The sequence below is a fragment of the Lingula anatina genome, chromosome 1 (assembly GCF_051362555.1).
Source record: "Lingula anatina isolate TDL-2025a chromosome 1, LinAna3.0, whole genome shotgun sequence".
Taxonomy (NCBI): Eukaryota; Metazoa; Brachiopoda; class Lingulata; order Lingulida; family Lingulidae; genus Lingula; species Lingula anatina.
In genome coordinates this window covers 10,697,924-10,720,010 of record NC_141767.1, presented here as the reverse complement: position 1 = coordinate 10,720,010, position 22,087 = coordinate 10,697,924, and the positions used below count along the sequence as shown (strand labels likewise).

Below are 22,087 nucleotides of genomic sequence, written 5' to 3'. Positions count from 1 at the left end.
TGATTTGGGGGTGTTGGGTATATGTTTGGGGTAGTTTACTAAGGCATGTTATCACAAAAAATCACGATTGCATGGAGAAATTGACAAAGTCACTATTTCTGTGAAATTATTAATATTCAAAAATCTATATTAAAAAATCTAATTAATCAATAGTCAATATTATTAGTGACTGCACTGGATAGATATCTAGGGCAACTTTTTACATCATCCTTGTGGCTCTATGACATCTGGTTTACCCCCTGCCGAGTGTCAACTACTTAGAGCATATTTTGCAATAAGTTGACCTTGACCTGACCTACTTTTCCTAAAATTGGGTCATTGTGTGATCTCACCTAAGTAAGGATTTGTCAAAACGTTGAAAATTCTAGGAGATATTGCATTTTGAAATTTGCAAAATTTTCAGTTTAAAAGGCTCTGTGACCTTGAAAATTAGGTCAAGGTAAAAAAAAATTGGGTGGACCGGAATAACTTTTCATAGGCTATCAGTATGAATTTTTTCAGTATGAATTTTTTCAGAATTTTAGAAAGAAATTTTTTGACGAAGAATAATAATAAGAAGAAGAAGAAGAAGAAGAACAGGAAAAACAATAGTATTCCCCTATGGGGAATCCTAACTATGGGCCTTTCTTTGCGAGTTTTGAAGGTATAAAGGATAAAAAGTTCAGTTCACGGTGAACAGTAGGTCAAAGGTCAATTTCAAGGTCACAGTTAAATTGCCAGTATATGGCTTTCTGTTCAAGTTCAATGGTAACTATGGGCCTATCTCTGCCAGTTTTGGAGATTTAAGAGACTAAAATGTTGCATCTGTGGTGAAAAGTAGGTCAAAGGTCAATTTCAAGGTCACAGTTAGGTTGCCAGAAGTTCCATTGCAACTACGGTAATATGCCAAACAATTCGACCAAGATTAATTAATTAATTTCATGGAAATGTCAGTTTGGTCGAATTGATTAAAATACAGTAAATGGAAATCTTTGATATCGTCGGATTGTTAGGGGCATCTGCCAAAGCGTCCATCTTATTGGAAGTATTGCACTTTACCGGAAGTGTAACGCAAGTTAAGCCGCAATTTTCACCTAACACGTGTTTCAAGCAAGTTCTATCCTCCTTTAGAAATTTTATTTTGCTGTGTACAATATGTGCTAACATAACTTGAGATTCAAACAGATGACAGTTCATAATTTCTATCTATTTATTTCCCTCACCGACGATCACTTTCATGACGCGCTTCACAAGTGGGGCGTATTTCCCCCGGAGACAGGTGTTATAAACAATGCCCGGTCACATATATTTGAAACCGGTAGCTTTAGTGGACTTAAACCAGTTATGTGATCTACGTACGCCCTATTTGAAATTTAATATGTCAACTGAAATCAACCAAATTGAGATATTTTTTTACCAGTCTGAGATCAGTTGTTTTCAACTTGCAAGGCTTGTTCAGCGTAGATGTATGCATTTCCGAAGAAAATTCAATCGCCCCTATCAAAAAAATACCAAGTTGTACTCAAACGGAATTCAGTGTAACTTTAAATTACTTTTCAGTATTTAATTTAAAAACCATGTCATATTAAAACATTGAGAAAAGGCAATCTACGGAGCCTACCTGTGCCGATAGACATATCTTGTTGGCACTCTTCCGATTTTCTTACATATATACACTAGCTGTGCACAAGCCACAGTGCATATTGAAAACCCCACTGATACAATCCGAACGTAAAATAAGCATTTAATTGCCATGATTTACACAAAACAGATGCATTTATAATTTGACGTGAGAATTGAGCAAACGCAGAAATGAAAGACTGGTCTTATCTGGTCTGCTCCAGCACACCTATTGCAAACCACATGTTAATGAAGACGGTCCCATTGTGGGGGAGGGGGGTCACAGGAATGGAGTTCTTCACAGATTATGCTAAATAATATCAACGTTTCATGCATCTGGGGGTAAAAAGTGACTCACAGGTAACGTAAATACCCAGTGGAACTCTCTGTGAAGCTCCAATTTTCACCGTCATATAAGTTACTGTTTTTTTTTCTAATAACGAAGACGTCATTTTTATTGTTGACAAAACAGTTATCCATGTCGGTGAATAGCTACACGGGTTCGTCAGATTTTGACAGAGCATGGTATTTGGCACCAAGAAGTCTAGGCGGTCGATCTCACTGATCTTTCAGTCGACTGTAGTAAATGTAGAATATCGCGGCATTGACTTCAAGAACGTTTCCCCTGCATATATATTTCAATCAAACTTGAAAACAAATTGCTTATTATTCCCAAAAATTTTATTGCTAGCATACGCTATGTATGGTCCATATAAAGATGTTTACTACATATCCTACCCACTGTCGACATTTGGTTTCATCCAGAACAGACATCCCCCCCCCCCCCCCCCCAGTTACGGGCGTGACAAATCAGTCAGCGAGGGCAAGTCTGCTAAATTAGCACAAATTGTATGTCTATAAGCACTATTATTGTCATCGGGGACAAAGGAAATGACAGGTACGTCTCGCTTCCAGATTAGATCTTCAATTAATTGTTTCTTCCTCATTGACAAAAGCTTTTGAAAGGACAACAATTGACAAAGGGCCGAGACATGCAGCATCTATTTCACTGGCTTGAAAATCTACCGAGTCTTGCCGATGATGTGGTCAAACATTCGGAACAAGAAAAAAATTCTGTCGCATGATTTTGACGTATGGACTAAATGTTTGAGCCCAGAAAAATTAATTTTATAATATAATTTTTTTCGTCGGATTGACTGGGCCCGTCGAAATGCTTGGCACATTACCGTATTGTCCTAACTCAGCCTGTTTTGGAGAGACTAAAATGGGTGTACCTTTGCTAATTTTGGAGTAATGTGCCATGAATTCCGTACAGAAGAAATAAGGAAAAGATCATTTTGGTTGAAATTCATGAAATGGGAGGTGCTCAAAAATTCCAGATGTTCAATTTTCATGAAAATCTGTCAATATGACTAGAAGTTGCCTGTCCCTCACCAAGCCTTATGTAGCACAGGTCTCAAACTACTGCACATGCACGAAAAGTATGCTGTTTGAAATAAACAAATGGTGAAATTGACAAAGCCTGCCAGTGTTTACCATCTAGATGATTTGATTTAATTTGCTTTCTGGTGTTGTTTTGAGAAATTATATTAGAAATATTCCGTTGATTGTATGTTTTAAAAAGCAAATCCATCGGACTTTCCTTTTTTTAAAATTCATTTTGCCGTCATTGTAAGGGGGATTGCCTTCCCATTTATAGTGTTATATGTGGCCCCAAGGGGATTTTCCACCCCTCCCCCACTCTTGATTAATAAAATTCTTCATCAGGCAGATTGAAAATTATATTGCAAAATACAAAGCTCTGCTCTGAGGATATTCTAGTCTGGGGCAAACTCGGCCAATATCAAAATTTTAACTTTGTCTTACGATTTTGGAGCACGTGTTCTAATTTTTGAAAGCGAGGCAATGGAAGCAAACAATACGATACAATTTGTAATCTCGTAAAAATGGATATTTTTTAACAGAGGTTATAGCTGGGTGTACATCAAAAGGCGACTCGTTTATTATTGTGATATGTAATAATAATTAATATAAAAGATACGATATAAAAAGTTTTTGTCGAGGGCCTATTTATTAGCTTTATTGATTTTTTTAAGTATTTGGAGATTAAAAACACAAAAGTTGTATGGTTTCAAATTGAGGCACCACGTATTGTTCGTGTGCTGCCTTATGTTATCTTTTCCAGATGTTCAAAATTTTTTACATATTACCGTATTGCACATTTTATTTTCACCACTAAGTTGTACTTTTTTATTTAGCGCAACTTATAAACTGTATGGAAAACAGAAAACAGACACCACCTCCAGTATTGCACTTGACAACCTCTACAAAATGCAAAAAACAAGAGGTCTCTAGCATTAACGACTCCAGAATAAGAGAGTCTTCAGTTTTGGCATCTAATGACCGCTACTCCCGTGAAAATGCACCGATTGACCCTAGGGTAATACCTCCCCATAATATTATAGGTCTGTGTAGTTTCTGAAAATCCACAGAAATAAAAATTTATTTGCAAAAAATTCCCACTTTTATAAATTTTGGCCTGTTCGACTTTGAAATAAAGGTCAAAGGTCAAATCCAAGGGCACAATTGAAATCTCCACATATGTCTTTCAGTTAGCCATCTGTAGAAATTTTTTCCATAACTCCTTCGGTTTGGGAGATATTTACAGACATGCTGAAAATTGCCGGCCGCCGGCCCTTGACCCACCAATCAGGGAGTCGGGCCAACAATATTCTTAAAATTTTAGTGAATGTCGGCCCAAATTGGCCGGCAATAATTTCTGACTCACCTAGTGAAACTTTCTAACAAAATATTTTATTTCTCAAACTTTGTAATCTTATCCAAAATAAAAAAAAATTAAAGAAGCCATTATCATTCTTCACTCACTAAAAAACGATGGGGGCAGCCATTTTCAATAGGAACACAGTATATAGTAGGCACACAGCATTTACTATCTGCCAGCTGATTGGTCATAATTGATGCACACAAAACACGTGGCGTGTGATTTGTGTGAGGATGATTAGTGAATTTTCTTTTATCTGCATTCTCATTTTCTGAACATTTGTATAAGCTACGAAATATTTCTCATCCGAAAATCACCCAGCAGCTTTCCAAGTACAAGTGAGTGACGTCACGATGCACTTCCGGTTTTCGTCGAGATCTAGAAAGAATTAGCATTACGGCTTGCTGAACATTTAAAGCGTTTCATCTCAAAATATACGCAACCGCTTGGATTGAAATTTACAACACTTATTCTTCACATAATATCACACCTATGTGTGTAATTTGAGAGCTTTAGCTACCATAAGTTTTCTACAGTGCCCATTCAAATTTGAAAAAGAGCTATTTTCCATTGATTTCTTGAAGCCATGAAGGGCAAGTCTATGATTTCTTAAAAAAGTAATTAACTTATTCCTCAACCATAAGAGTTTGGTAAATACCATAATTTGTTTGAAAATACAATTTACTGTTAAGCTCTATTTACCTAATGCAAGTTAAAGTCATGTGTAGCTTGGGATAATTTGACACTTTGTCTAAAGCTGCTGTAAGAAACTCAAAAATTGGAAAAGTGCTCTTGGGTAGTTTAGGCGGATGATTTAGCTCAATTAAGGCCTGGTTTAAGGTTAGTCCAGGAAAACTGCAGTTTACCTATGGGAAATTTGTTTTCTGTGAGTTTTGATGCCTTTTTGGCCTTTAGTTTACCTTTAGGTCATATTACCCAGATGTTATCTGAGCAGTAAAATGTCTCTTCAATAAAAGATCTATTCAAACATTCAGTTATTTGATTTTTAATCGCCTAATTGCTACTCAACTGCCCTTTTTAAGTGTATAAAGCAGAAGTTAAAAGTGCACAATTTTTACGTGAAATAGGGTAAATATACAAATTAATACAAAAAACATTCGGGCAATATCTTGTCCAGGCCTGCAATATTCAGATCTAAGCAGGCCAATTGGCCTGCATTGCCCTCAGTTTTCAGCATGTCTGTATTTAGCATTGAATTTTCAAAAATTTAACAAGGGTGGGTTTCAACGAGCGTCACGCCCAGGCCAATGCACCGACTGAGACAAAAAACCAGGGTGTTCAAATTGAGATTATATGTGACCTAAATCCAAGAGATGGGGACACAGGTCCTTGCGGTCTAGGAGAAGCGGTAACAGTAACTTGTATCCCATGCCATCCTGCGGAGCTGTACGAAACAGGTCAAGACTAAAACCAAGAGTACCACCAGCTTACACACTAGTGGTGCTAATCATTGGATCATGCTCAGTTTGAAATGAGACTAGAAATTCAGGACCAAAATTTTATCTTAATAAATAGTTTAAAGCACAATGGCACCATTGCTTTACAGTTGCAGCAACAACAAGTGTGCATGGATCCCTCTCTGGACCCGACTGCAATGATGTAAACAAACTGAACTGATGGGAATATGTACAGACACAACTTATTACATACAGCTGTTGGTATAATAAACATGAGTGCAAACAAACATAATAATTAAGGGAATTGTATGAAAAAACCATTACCTAATTCTTACCTTTGTAATCAAGAAATCAGACTTCCCAAGTATGATATTTTTCTTTGCATACTCCTCTGCTTCCTCCTTTGTCCATGGTGTGGGTGGATCAAGTGTGGCTCCCATTGCAGAGAAGTGAACCATGGTCTTGATACCTGCCTGGCGAGCAGCACTGGCAATCAACCGAGGTGTCACAACATGCGCATCATGCAGGTTATAATTCCTAGAATATGTCAACATTATACACATTGAGGCTAGAAAGATCTACTGTTAACTGTGACTACATACGACGTTCAATATTCTCATTTGCTTATAAGGCCCAGAATCACATATATGTGTATCTCAGAAAAATTGGCATTTTGTTGTCTTGTGAGTGGTGATATCTAAGTAAGTTTTCAGTGTTTTATTTTTCCAATTTTGGAGAAAGTTTGATGATGTTTGAGTTGTAAATGACAATCTAGATATTTTTAATGACAATCTAGTTATTATCATAACTTTTTAAAATTATTTTTGGGTTTAAGGATTGGGGGGGGGGGGGGGCTGGAGGGGCTTGGTATTGTAAAAGGAAATATATCCTTACCTATCTGGCACTTCTTGTCCAATTAGATTTACTACCATATTAGAGTACTTCATGCAGCGGTATATTGATTCTTCATCCATTGGATCATATGGCTGTAGTAATACAAAAAATTTTCAACAACAGTTATCATCATTCCATTGAAACACAGTCTAAAATCTACATTTCACTATACTCAATCATAACTGCAATATGCAGCACAAAAGAAATTAAAGGTATACTATCTTCATTTGAACATGCCCTAAAGTAGTATTTTCTGATATACATATCATGCAAAGCTGCTCATCTTTCCCTTTCAAACCTAGAGATGATAAAACTCTGAATGAAAGTATCTGACATTAGCATTTCTTTCAAAATGTACCGTTGTACCATGAAAATTCTACTCCCCTAAAAGGTTACTCCCCAGTAAGATTTTCATTATGAAAATCTGACTTCCCAGTCAAAATTTCATGATGAAATTTAGACTTCCCCCACAAAACTTCATAAAATCTTATTTTATTTGAGTGTATGAATTTAATCTTGTAGTATGCATAATGGTGCAGGTGAAAATTTTCATGTGAAAATAAAAAAATTTAAAAAGGTGTATTTTACCACCCAATGCCTCCCCTATGAAAAAGCTACTTATTTGCATTTTGGTGATCATTTCAACATCTTTCCTTTTAATATACTTTATGGGTGCTTTACCAGAGATTTAGATTGATCTAAAAATTAAGATTTAGATCGACCTAACTCCCTGGGGGTTCACGCTTAATTGCAGTCAGCTGAGCAGGCACCATAGTTAACTAGAGGATCAGAGAGGAGATGCCGCCTCCGAATATTGTACCACCAGCTGGAGTAAGCGCATTCATATAGACCTCCCCCCCCCCACAAAAAGAAGGGACACCACCACCAGGCTTGTGCTTGACAAGCTGTAAAAAATACAATCAACAAGAATTCTCAAAATATGCAAAAAAATTCAATTCAAGATGAAAAGTAGGTCAAAGGTCAATTTCAAGGTCACACTTACATTGCCAGTATATGACTTCCTATTCAAATTCAATAGTAACTATGGGTGTATCTTTGCCAGTTTTGGAGATAAAAGGTAACTAAAATTTGCAAAGTTCAGTTCATGGTGAAAAGTAGGTCAAAGGTCAATTTTAAGGTCACAGTAAATTGCCTCTAATGACTTCATATTCAAGTTCAATAGTAACAATGGACCTATCTCTGCCAGTTTTGGAGATAAAAGGGAACAAAAAATTGCAAAGTTCAATTCATGATGAAAAGTAGGTCAAAGGTCAATTTCAAGGTCACATTTAGATTGCCAGTATATGACTTCCTATTCAAATTCAATAGTAACTATGGGCGTATCTTTGCCAGTTTTGGAGATAAAAGGGAACTAAAATTTGCAAAGTTCAGTTCATGGTGAAAAGTAGGTCAAAGGTCAATTTTAAGGTCACAGTAAATTGCCTCTAATGACTTCATATTCAAGTTCAATAGTAATTACGGACCTATCTCTGCTAGTTTTGGAGACAAAAGGGAACAAAATTTGCAAAGTTCAGTTCATGGTTAAAAGTAGGTCAAAGATCAATTTTAAGGACACAGTAAATTGCCTCTAATGACTTTCTATTCAAATTCAATAGTAACTATGGGCCTATCTTTGCCAGTTTTGGAGATAAAAGGGAACTAAAATTTGCAAAGTTCATGGTAAAAAGTAGGTCAAAGGTCAATTTTAAGGTCACAGTAAATTGCCTCTAATGACTTCATATTTAAATTCAATAATAACTTTGGACGTATCATTGCCAGTCTTGGAGATAAAAGGTAACCATAATTTGCAATAGTAACTATGGGCTTATCTTTGCCAGTTTTGGAGATAAAAGAGAACCAAAATTTGCAAAGTTAAGTTCATGGTAAAAAGTAGGTCAAAGGTCAATTTTAAGGTCACAGTAAATTACCTCTAATGACTTTCTATTCAAATTCAATAGTAACTATGGGCGTATCTCTGCCAGTTTTGAAAATAAAAGCATTAAAAAGTTGCAAAGTTTAGTTTATGGTGTAAAGTAGGTCAAAGGTCAATTTTAAGGTCACAGTAAATTGCCTCTAATGACTTCATATTCAAGTTCAATAGTAACTATGGACCTATCTCTGCCAGTTTTGGAGATAAAAGGGAACAAAAAATTGCAAAGTTCAATTCATGATGAAAAGTAGGTCAAAGGTCAATTTCAAGGTCACATTTAGATTGCCAGTATATGACTTCCTATTCAAATTCAATAGTAACTATGGGCGTATCTTTGCCAGTTTTGGAGATAAAAGGGAACTAAAATTTGCAAAGTTCAGTTCATGGTGAAAAGTAGGTCAAAGGTCAATTTTAAGGTCACAGTAAATTGCCTCTAATGACTTCATATTCAAGTTCAATAGTAATTACGGACCTATCTCTGCTAGTTTTGGAGACAAAAGGGAACAAAATTTGCAAAGTTCAGTTCATGGTTAAAAGTAGGTCAAAGATCAATTTTAAGGACACAGTAAATTGCCTCTAATGACTTTCTATTCAAATTCAATAGTAACTATGGGCCTATCTTTGCCAGTTTTGGAGATAAAAGGGAACTAAAATTTGCAAAGTTCATGGTAAAAAGTAGGTCAAAGGTCAATTTTAAGGTCACAGTAAATTGCCTCTAATGACTTCATATTTAAATTCAATAATAACTTTGGACGTATCATTGCCAGTCTTGGAGATAAAAGGTAACCATAATTTGCAATAGTAACTATGGGCTTATCTTTGCCAGTTTTGGAGATAAAAGAGAACCAAAATTTGCAAAGTTAAGTTCATGGTAAAAAGTAGGTCAAAGGTCAATTTTAAGGTCACAGTAAATTACCTCTAATGACTTTCTATTCAAATTCAATAGTAACTATGGGCGTATCTCTGCCAGTTTTGAAAATAAAAGCATTAAAAAGTTGCAAAGTTTAGTTTATGGTGTAAAGTAGGTCAAAGGTCAATTTTAAGGTCACAGTAAATTGCCTCTAATGACTTCATATTCAAGTTCAATAGTAACTATGGACCTATCTCTGCCAGTTTTGGAGATAAAAGGGAACAAAAAATTGCAAAGTTCAATTCATGATGAAAAGTAGGTCAAAGGTCAATTTCAAGGTCACATTTAGATTGCCAGTATATGACTTCCTATTCAAATTCAATAGTAACTATGGGCGTATCTTAGCCAGTTTTAGAGATAAAAGGGAACTAAAATTTGCAAAGTTCAGTTCATGGTGAAAAGTAGGTCAAAGGTCAATTTTAAGGTCACAGTAAATTGCCTCTAATGACTTCATATTCAAGTTCAATAGTAATTATAGACCTATCTCTGCTAGTTTTGGAGACAAAAGGGAACAAAATTTGCAAAGTTCAGTTCATGGTTAAAAGTAGGTCAAAGATCAATTTTAAGGACACAGTAAATTGCCTCTAATGACTTTCTATTCAAATTCAATAGTAACTATGGGCCTATCTTTGCCAGTTTTGGAGATAAAAGAGAACCAAAATTTGCAAAGTTAAGTTCATGGTAAAAAGTAGGTCAAAGGTCAATTTTAAGGTCACAGTAAATTGCCTCTAATGACTTCATATTTAAATTCAATTATAACTTTGGACGTATCATTGCCAGTCTTGGAGATAAAAGGTAACCATAATTTGCAATAGTAACTATGGGCGTATCTTTGCCAGTTTTGGAGATAAAAGAGAACCAAAATTTGCAAAGTTAAGTTCATGGTAAAAAGTAGGTCAAAGGTCAATTTTAAGGTCACAGTAAATTACCTCTAATGACTTTCTATTCAAATTCAATAGTAACTATGGGCGTATCTCTGCCAGTTTTGAAAATAAAAGCATTAAAAAGTTGCAAAGTTTAGTTTATGGTGTAAAGTAGGTCAAAGGTCAATTTCAAGGTCAGAGTAAGATTACAATTATATGACTTCCTATTCAACTTCAATAGTAACTATGGACCTATCTCTGCCAGGTTTGGAGTTAAAAGGGAAAGAAATTAGCAAAGATCAGTTCATGGTGATAAGTAGGTCAAAGGTCAATTTTAAGGTCACAGTAAATTGCCTCTAATGACTTTCTATTCAAATTCCATAGTAACTATGGGCGTATCTTTGCCAGTTTTGGAGATAAAAGGGAAATAAAATTTGCAAAGTTAAGTTCATGGTAAAAAGTAGGTCAAAGGTCAATTTTAAGGTCACAGTAAATTGCCTCTAATGACTTTCTATTCAAATTCCATAGTAACTATGGGTGTATCTTTGCCAGTTTTGAAAGTGTAAGCATTAAAAAAGGTGCAAAGTTTAGTTTATGGTGTAAAGTAGGTCAAAGGTCAATTTCAAGGTCAGAGTAAGATTACCAGCATATGACTTCCTATTCAAGTTCAATAGTAACTATGGAACTATCTCTGCCAGTTTTGGAGATAAAAGGGAACCAAAATTTGCAAAGTTCAATTCATGATGAAAAGTAGGTCAAAGGTCAATTTCAAGGTCACATTAAGATTGCCAGTATATGACTTCCTATTCAAGTTCAATAGTAACTATGGACCTATCTCTGCCAGTTTTGGAGATATAAGGGACTAAATGTTATAATTTTGGAGTTACAATAATGTGCCATAAATTTCCTACAGAAAAAATTAATTAAAATAAAGAAAAGGTCATTTTGGTTGAAATTCTTGAAATGGGAGGTGCTCAGAAGTTCCAGATGTTCAAATTTTGTGAAATAATGTCATTTTTGACCAGAAGTTGTCTGCCTCGCCAAGCCTTATGTTTTATTTTCCCGGGGTTCAAAATTTATTATCCATTACCGTACTGCACATTTTGCTTTCACCAACAATATGTACTTTTTGATACAGCGTAACTCGAAAACCGTAGGGAATACAAAAAAACAGAGACCACCCCCAGTGTTGGGCTTTACATGCTCTACAAGCTGCAAAAAAGAATGGGTCTCTAGCATTAACGGTTCCCGAATTAGAGACAGTTTTCAGTTTCGGTATCTTATGGATGCTATTCCCGTGAAAATGCACCGATTGACCCCAAATTCACGGATATGAAAGATGACCCGAAGGGTACACTTTCCAATAATATTATTGGTTAAGTCTGTGTAGTGTCTGAATAACAGCGCAAATAATTTTTTTTCGAAAAAAATTTCGTTTTTTTTTAAACGCTGGTGGTACAATTACCAACTTACAGCTTTTAGTAGGTGGGACAGACGCTTAAGCCGGCCAAGCTGACAGTAATCTAGTGAGACTCCCCACAGGGATAGATCGATCTAAAAATCTATGGAAATGGGGTGTATGAAGAATATATTGGAAATATCTGAAAGTCTGATGGTAAAATATTGGGTGAAGAAAATGAAAAAAAAAAAACATCACGAAAAATCTTCATTTTCATACCCATGGGATTTGGACACATGAAAAAAAGACCCTACTTCATACTTAGTTACCATACCATTATTTTTCACATAGTTTGCATTGTGACATATATTTGTTATACATAATTTCGAAAGCCGAATGGTGAAATTTTAGTGAAAATTGATAATTTTTATAACAAGTAATCATCTAAGAATCATCTTACTACCTGTAGGATTTGGAGTCCCATATCAAAATGCTACACATTTCATTTTTAGCTCAATAATCAGGCCCCTTGGCCTTTTCATTTGAATACTTCATATATAGCAGCCAAGCCCAACAAACACTTGCTGTTGTTTCCCATTATTTTTTTTTTCAAAAACTGAACAAAACAAGGCAGCAAAGCTGTCAAATGTACAGACAAAAAGCAGGAAATAACAAAAAAGGCTACTGTCAATTCTGATGCAAAAGTACATTATGTTAAGCTGCAAATTCAACATCAAATTTTAATTATGCTCAACAGGTAATACCAATGTAAGTAAAATGTGTAACAAGCATAAGGCTTCAGGCCCATGTGAGTTCAAGTTCACACTTTGAAAATGTATAACTTTCAGAAAAAGAAGTCAATTAGACTGCTTTTCCAACTCAGGCTGCATTTTAGTCCTGTATTTCTTTTTTGAAAGTTTGACAATCATAAGTAACATGGTTTTCCCATAATGGTCATCATGGCAGCAGCACCCTAAATTGTGTTTTCTTCTATTCTGATGCAATATTACATAATGGCAATCAATTTTTAATAATAAAATATATGTATCATGGATTTTCAGAAAATGTGACTAGCATGGGTCTTCAAGCCTGTGGAACTTCAAAGTCACACCTTGAAAATGCCAAAATGTAAACAAGACAGCACTGTCCTGAAATGTGTTTTTTTTTTTTCATTTTTAACAATTGTTTAACATATAACAAAATTAACAGTTTACTGCCATTTTTATATGATCAACTAAGAAAATTGATGAGATGGGAAAAATATCAATAGAACAGTATTTTATGTCCAATTTCCTCCATTCTGAGTTTCTGAACATAGTGAATGAATTAATCTGACAAACTGCAATGATATGAGTTTATTTCCATTTTTGACACTTTATTACACAATACACGAGTTTACCATCATTTTTACAAAATCAACTAACAATGTTGTAAAGATGCAGGAAATGTCAAACAAACACTTTTACGTATCTTATTAGTTAAATAATGAGACTGTTAACATGCCTAAGAGTTGAATCTGAGGAAATGTGAAAAAACAGCACAACTTCTAAAATAATGCCCCGATTATGCCTATTTCCGAACTCAACCTGCGTTTTAGTAAGATTGACCACTCCTGTGAGTTTCATGACAACAGGCCTAACGGTTTTCCTTAAAATGTGTTTACAGTGTTGCATATATGCTGAATAGTGAAAAAACAGCATAACTTCTACAATAATGGCCCGATCATGCTGATTTTCAAACTTGACCTGCGTTTTATGAATACTCATCAGCTCTGTAAATATAAAGCCAAAAAGTAAAACTGCCTTCCACTTATCGTGTTTACAATGAAAGTGCACGGTGACGGCGATGGCGATGATGGCGATGACAGACGCAGGTGATGGCAATATGTACAGACACATTTATAGATATTTACTGCACTGTTTGAGAACAGTAAGTGAAATGGTTTTTCTTAAATGGTCATCATGGAAGCAGTGCCCAAAATAGGTTTTTTCAAATTTTGATGCAATGTTACATAATGTTTAACAGCATAATGACCATCAATTTTTAATAATAAAATATAAGTATCATGGATATTCAGAAAATGTGACTAGCATAGGTCTTCAGGCCCATGGAACTTCAAAGTCACAACATGAAAATGCCAAAATGTAAACAAGACAGCACTGTTCTGAAATGTATTTTTCTTTTTTCCATTTTTAACAATTTTTAACATAAAACAAAATTAACAGTTTACTGCCATTTTTATATGATCAACTAAGAAAATTGATGAGATGGGGAAAATATCAATAGAGCAGTGTTAATTGTCCAATTTCTTCCATTCTGAGATTCTGAAGTGACATGGTTTTTCTTAAATGGTCATCATGGGAGCAGTGCCCAAAATAGTTTTTTTTTTTCAAATTTTGATGCAATATTACATAATGTTTAACAGCATAATGACCATCAATTTTTAATAATAAAATATTAGTATCATGGATATTCAGAAAATGTGACTAGCAAAGGTCTTCAGGCCCATGGAACTTCAAAGTCATAACTTGAAAATGCCAAAATGTAAACAAGACAGCACTGTCCTGAAATGTTTTTTTCCATTTTTATGTACAGACACAGATGTGTCTGTACATATTGCCATCACCTGCGTCTGTCGTCGCCGATCATGTCGCCGTCGCTGTCGCCGTCGCCGTGCACTTTCAGCGTTAACACCATAAGTGGAAGACAGTTTTACTTTTTGGCTTTATATTTACAGAGCTGACTAATATTCATAAAACGCAGGTCAAGTTCGAAAGTCAGCATGATCGGGCCATTATTGTAGAATTTATGCTGTTTTTTCACTTTTTAGCATATATGCAACACTGTTAACACATTTCAAGGAAAACCGATAGGCCTGTTGTCATGAAACTCACAGGAGTAATCAGTCTTACTAAAACGCAGATCAAGTTTGAAAATCGGCATGATCGGGCCACTATTTTAGTAGTTATGCTGTTTTTTCACTTTTCAGCATATATGCAACACTGTTAACACATTTCAAGGAAAACCGATAGACCTGTTGTCATGAAACTCACAGGAGTAATCAATCTTACTAAAACGCAGGTCAAGTTCGAAAATCGGCATGATCGGGCTACCATTTTACTGGTTATGCTGTTTTTTACACTTTTCAGCATATATGCAACACTGTAAACACAATATAAGAACAAGGCAGCAAAGCTGTCAAATGTACAGACAAAAAGCAGACAATAACAATGCACAATACAGGCTACTGTCAATTCTGATGCAAAAGTACATTATGCTTAACTTCAAATTCAACATCAAATTTTAATTATGCTCAACAGGTAATACCAATGTAAGTGAAATGTGTAACAAGCGTAAGGCTTCAGGCCCATGGGAGTTTAAGTTCACACTTTGAAAATGCCAGAATGAGAAAAATGAAAATTTCACATAAAACTGCTTAAATTCAATAATAAATGATAATCCAGTTGAGCTGGCTTTCTAATTTGAACTGCATGCCAATCCTACAAATCATACTTGTAAGTTGAAAATAATAATAAGTAACAGTTTTCTTTTCATAATGTTTGTAGTAGCAGTGCAAAAAGATTTTTGTCAATTTTGATGTAACATTACATAATAAATTACAGAATAATTATCACCAATTTTTGATTATTGACTAAAAATAGCATGGACATGTAGAAAATTTGATTACCATTTGGCTTCATGTCCATGGGAGCTTCGAGTCCAACAATGAACATGCCAACATGATAAAAATGAATATTTCACTAAAATGTATAACTTCCAGAAAAAGAAGCCAATTAGACTGCTTTTCCAACTCAGGCTGCATTTTAGTCCTTTGTTTCTTTTTTGAAAGTTTGACAATCATAAGTAACATGGTTTTCCCATAATGGTCATCATGGCAGCAGCACCCAAAATTGTTTTTTCTTCTATTTTAATGCAATATTACATAATGCTTAACAGCATAATGACCATCAGTTTTTAATAATAAAAGATCCGTATCGTGGATTTCCAGAAAATGTGACTAGCATGGGTCTTCAAGCCCGTGGAGGTTCTAAGTCACACCTTGAAAATGCCAATATGTGAAAAATTAAATTTTCACAAAAAACTGATTAACTGCCAAAAAATAAAAATAAAAAAATTACCAAATAATCTGCATTGCCCACTGAAGCTTTATTTAAGTCCCATGTTTCTTCCTGTAAGTTTGAGAACAGTAAGTGACATGGTTTTCCTTAAATGGTCATCATGGGAGCAGTGTCCAAAATAGGGGTGTCTTCAAATTTTGATGCCTATTACATAATGTTTAACAGGATAATTACCATCAATTTTTAATAATAAAATATTAGTATCATGGATATTCAGAAAATGTTCCTAGCAAAGGTCTTCAGGCCAAAGGAACTTCAAAGTCACACCTTGAAAATGCCAAAATGTAAACAAGACAGCACTGTCCTGAAATGTTTTTTTTTCCATTTTTAACATTTTTTTAACATATAACAAAATTAACAATTTACTGCCATTTATATATGATCAACTAAGAAAATTGATGAGATGGGAAAAATATCAATAGAACAGTGTTTAATGTCCAATTTCCTCCATTCTGAGTTTCTGAACATAGTGAATGAATGAATCTGACAAACTGCAATGATATGAGTTTATTTCCCTTTTTGAAACTCTATTATACAATACATGATAACAAGTTTACCATCATTTTTACATAATCAACTAACAATGTTGTAAAGATGCAGGAAATGTCAAACAAACACTTTTACAAATCTTATTAGTTAAATAATGAGACTGTTAACATGCCTAAGAATTGAATCTGAGGAAATGTTTAAAAACAGCATAACTTATAAAATAATGGCCCGATTATGCTGATTTTCGAACTTGACCTGCATTTTAGTAAGATTAATTACTCCTGTGAGTTTCATGACAACAGGTCTATCGGTTTTCCTTGAAATGTGTTAACAGTGTTGCACATATGCTGAAAAGTGAAAAAAACAGCATAACTACTAAAATAGTGGCCCGATCATGCCGATTTTCGAACTTGATCTGCGTTTTAGTAAGATTAATTACTCCTGTGAGTTTCATGACAACAGGCCTATCAGTTTTCCTTGAAATGTGTTAACAGTGTTGCATATATGCTAAAAAGTGAAAACACAGCATAAATACTACAATAATTGTCCAAACATGCTGATTTTCGAACTTGACCTGCGTTTTATGAATATTCATCAGCTCTGTAAATATAAAGCCAAAAAGTTAAACTGTCTTCCACTTATTGTGTTAACGATGAAAGTGCACGGCGACGGCGACGGCGACGGCGACGGCGACAGGGACGGCGACAGGGACGGCGACGGCGACGACAGACGCAGGTGATGGCAATATGTACAGACACATCTGTGTCTGTACATAAAAACAGATGGGCCAATTGTCATGAAAGTCACAGGAGTGGTCAATTTTACTGAAATGCAGGTTGAGTTCGTAAATCGGCATAATCGTGCCATTATTTTAGAAGGTATGCTGTTTTTTCACATTTCCTCAGATTCAATTTTTAGGCATGTTAACAGTCTCATTATTAAACTAATAAGATACGTGAAAGTGTTTGTTTGACATTTCCTGCATCTTTACAACATTGTTAGTTGATTTTGTAAAAATGATGGTAAACATGTTATCGTGTATTGTGTAATAAAGTGTCAAAAATGGAAATAAACTCATATCATTGCAGTTTGTCAGATTCAATCATCCACTATGTTCAGAATCTCAGAATGGAAGAAATTGGACATTTAACACTGCTCTATTGATACTTTTCTCATCTCATCAATTTTCTTAGTTGATCATATAAAAATGGCAGTAAACTGTTAATTTTGTTTTATGTTAAAAATTGTTAAAAATGGGGAAAAAAACATTTCAGAACAGTGCTGTCTTGTTTACATTTTGGCATTTTCAAGTTGTGACTTTGAAGTTCCATGGGCCTGAAGACCTTTGCTAGTCACATTTTCTGAATATCCATGATACTGATATTTTATTATTAAAAATTGATGGTCATTATGCTGTTAAACATTATGTAATATTGCATCAAAATTTGAAAAAAAACTATTTTGGGCACTGCTCCCATGATTACCTTTTAAGAAAAACCATGTCACTTACTGTTCTCAAACTTACAGGAAAGAAACATGGGACTAAAATACAACTTCAGTAGGCAATGCAATCTGCCAGATAAACAGTTTTTTTGTGAAAATTTAATTTTTCACATATTGGCATTTTCAAGGTGTGATTTGAAGTTCCACAGGCTTGAAGACCCAGGCTAGTCACATTTTCTGAAAATCCATGATACATATATTTTGTTATTAAAAATTGATTGTCATTATGCTGTTAACCATTATGTAATATTGCATCAGAATAGAAGAAAACACAATTTTGGGTGCTGCTGCCATGATGACCATTATGGGAAAACCATGTTACTTATGATTGCCAAACTTTCAAAAAAGAAATACAGGACTAAAATGCAGCCTGAGTTGGAAAAGCAGTCTAATTGACTTCTTTTTCTGGAAGTTTTACATTTTCAAAGGGTGAACCCATGGGCCTGAAGCCTTATGCTTGTTTCACATTTTACTTACATTGGTATTACCTGTTGAGCATAATTAAAATTTGATGTTGAATTTGCAGTTTAACATAATGTACTTTTGCATCAGAATTGACAGTAGCATATTTTGTTATTTCCTGCTTTTTGTCTGTACATTTGACAGCTTTGCTGCCTTGTTAACAATTTTTTAACATATAACAAAATTAACAATTTTCTGCCATTTTTATATGATCAACTAAGAAAATTGATGAGATGGGAAAAATATCAATAGAACAGTGTTTAATGTCCAATTTCCTCCATTCTGAGTTTCCGAACATAGTGAATGAATGAATCTGACAAACTGCGATGATATAAGTTTATTTCCATTTTTAAAACTCTATTATACAATACATGATACCAAGTTTACCATCATTTTTACATAATCAACTAACAATGTTGTAAAGATGCAGGAAATGTCAAACAAACACTTTTACGAATCTTTATAGTTAAATAATGAGACTGTTAACATGCCTAAGAACTGAATCTGAGGAAATGTGAAAAAACAGCATAACTTATAAAATAATGGCCCGATCATGCCAATTTTTGAACTTGATCTGCGTTTTAGTAAGATTGATTACTCCTGTGAGTTTCATGACAACAGGCCTATCGGTTTTCCTTGAAATGTGTTAACAGTGTTGCATATATGCTAAAAAGTGAAAAAACAGCATAAATTCTACAATAATGGCCCCATCATGCTGATTTTCGAACTTGACCTGCGTTTTATGAATATTAGTCAGCTCTGTAAATATAAAGCCAAAAAGTAAAATTGTCTTCCACTTATGGTGTTAACGCTAAAAGTGCACGGCGACGGCGACATGATCGGCGACGGCGAGGGCGACGACAGACGCAGGTGATGGCAATATGTACAGACACATCTGTGTCTTTACATAAAAAGGGATTAATTAATTAAAAAGTAAGATTTTCATGGGAGTCAGATTTTCATGTTACACTGGAAGACATAGTAGTCTAAGAGACCATTCCCACAGATATTTGGATCAATCTATCTCCCTGGGGAGTCTCACTAAATTGCTATCATACTAACCAGCTTAAACATCTGTCACGCCTAGTAAAGCTGTTAGGGGGTAACTATCTTTACCACTAGCTGATTTGGTAGGCGTGACAGACATTTAGGCCTCTTGAGCTGATAGCAATTTAGCGTGAACCCCCAGGGAGTTAGGTCGATCCAGATGGATCAATCTTAGTATGGGAACCCAGTCTTAGTGACTGGTCAGTCTTTAAGGATTAAATTAACTAGAAATGGTATAAAACATCAAATCAAAGTGCATGGATGGGAAGAGTTATAAATTGTGAGTAAGAGAAAATAATTTACTTTTCTTTTTTTGAGGAAAATATGGTTTGGTTGGAAAATCCAAATAATGATACCTTCACAATTTAGGCACAACTCTCTGTCTAGGGTGAAAATAGAGAAGTCATTCATAGACTTATGCACGTACTGTAAAAAGAATTTGCCCAAGATCTCCAGATAGCTTCAGATCCTTCACATCATAGTCAGCTCCCCTGTAGGGCACTATCACCTGGCTTCCTGTTTTTCCTGATAATGGAAAGAAAATAAACTTATCATATCAAATGATAAAATTAACAACTGCCTCTATAAAACCTGAATGGTGTTCTTTCCAAATCTTATTTCAAGGTTGACAAAATTACGTATATTAAGGGGCCCGCACACGGTGAGCATTTGGCGCGCACCACTTGCGCTGCGCCGATTTCTCATCGTGTGTGGGGGTATTTTGGTGAGATTTTTGTCTCACACGCGGCTGAGCAAAATTTCTCACGTGTTTGATTTTTTTTGGTCTCTTGAGGCAAATGTCTCAGCGTGTGCGGGGTGCAAGCGCCGATTGCTCACGCCATGCTAACAATGCGCATGTGCCAGTAGCCGGAAACAAACAAAAATGGCAGCCCCCAGCGAAGTCAACAAAAATGTACACAGTTATAGTTAGTCTGATTGATTAACGTGGTCACCATTATCCATTACTATCAGAAAAAACAACAATATGTAATGTTTCCTTAAACACATGATTCCACAGTTCACAGTGCGTCCGCTAGGGGCAGGCCGGGAGGCACCTCTGCTGAGCAAAGAGCACATCGTTTGCAGGGAGCTGAGGAGCGCGAGCATCTGGCGCAGCGCAAGTGGCGCGCGCCGAATGCTCACCGTGTGCGGGCCCCTTTATAGACAGCAGATAACAATATTCATTGCAATCTCCACTAATAGAGCCCTCCGCCTTTTATGGTTAATTATTAGAATGCCAGGGCCACAATAGAAGACAAAAATTAACCTTGAGAAGTGCTTGTGAAATTTGAACAATTGAGTCCTCAACTTAACCTAAAAAAAAAAAAACACCTTCACAGTGCAATACTTAGTAAAAAAAAATTACATCCTTGACATGACTCCATAGTTCCAAGAAACCTATTAACCATAAATTTTATTCATTAGTTTCCTTAAGAAAATCTTAAGATAGTATACAACATAAAGCTGAAGACAAAAAGAAACAAAGTCTGCACGATGTCAAAACCTTCACATCCGTTTTGTTTATTTTGTAAGCCATGTGAACTACTACTCCTTTCATTTCACGCCAAAGTTTCATGTCATGCCTCAAATAAGTTCTTTACATGAATTTTTATAACTGTTAAAATCTAAATTCCAAACTTAAAAACTCACTACAGGATGCAAATACTAGTAGGCTTTAAATACATTTAAACACTATTTTAGAGACTATTTACAAACAAAAAAGTATTTTTAAACAAGAATGGAGACAAAATATCTTTAAATGTTCTATGATGGGAAAGAAAATTAAAACTGAAAAATTACAGCCAAATGAGAAAATATATACTGCAACACAACTTCTATTAAAATGCAATGTGAAATGTGTATAAAAAAATGGAATTGAAGAAAATGAAAATATATATCACGAAAAAATCCTAATTTTCATACCCATGGGATCTGGACACCCATGAAGAAAAGGCCCTACTTCATATTTAGTCATCATACCATTATTTTCCACATAGTTTGCATTGTGACATATATTTGTTAGTATTTGAAAGCCAAATAGTGAATTTTAGTGAAAATGGATTTTTTATATTATTTTTTCTACCTAGCCTATTGACAAGCCCTCGGCCTACGTTTCCACTGGCACCAAAGACAGTTGCAACAGTGCCGCTGAAGGAAGAGCGCCCTCCAACACCTCGTTTATACTTTGTAATAGTGCTTGTATATCGCTTGCTTTTGACAGCTGTCCCATTGACAGCATAGGGGCGGTGAGCTAAAAAAAATAGAGAAATACATATCAAATTCATTGTAGAACTGTTTTTTGGCCTTTACACAACCGATCAGTAACGGCATCCCCATCAGATCCACCGCTTGAAACAGCACAAGAAGATACTTAATATGTAAAGGTGTAATATGTAAAGGTATAACAAGGTATAAATTGGCTGTTTAAATCATGCTTGGATCTAAGAACAAAGCGAGAACAAACGTATACCTCCAAAACGTATGACTCCCCTGGCCACCAAGGTCGCCATCTTGACACAGGAGTAAACCACAATCGGCAATCCTCGGCTGACTCCGCAAGCTGTGCGGAGACATCCGAGTAGTTCCGAGTCAGTGGAGTAACCCACTCACTCGCCTTCCTATAAATTGCCTCGTTTTAGATGTATGTCAATTGACAGTTTTCATTTTGAAAACGAGTGACACCTCACAAAG

General features: G+C 35.2%; 1 protein-coding gene across 1 annotated transcript in view; it reads right to left on the bottom strand.

The window, feature by feature from the left end:
• The window catches only part of LOC106155437 (NADH dehydrogenase [ubiquinone] 1 alpha subcomplex subunit 9, mitochondrial), a 32,191-nt gene extending 10,166 nt beyond the window's left edge, over nucleotides 1–22,025 (bottom strand). The window contains exons 1-5 of the mRNA XM_087001339.1: nucleotides 21,867–22,025; nucleotides 21,480–21,647; nucleotides 19,824–19,921; nucleotides 6,655–6,746; nucleotides 6,096–6,297 (exon numbers count right to left, since the gene is read on the bottom strand). Coding sequence (XP_086857465.1) covers nucleotides 6,096–6,297; nucleotides 6,655–6,746; nucleotides 19,824–19,921; nucleotides 21,480–21,647; nucleotides 21,867–21,906 — 600 coding nt within the window. The 5' untranslated portion in view covers nucleotides 21,907–22,025. The remainder of the gene's footprint in view (nucleotides 1–6,095; nucleotides 6,298–6,654; nucleotides 6,747–19,823; nucleotides 19,922–21,479; nucleotides 21,648–21,866) is intronic.
• Between the last annotated feature and the right edge of the window lie 62 nt (nucleotides 22,026–22,087).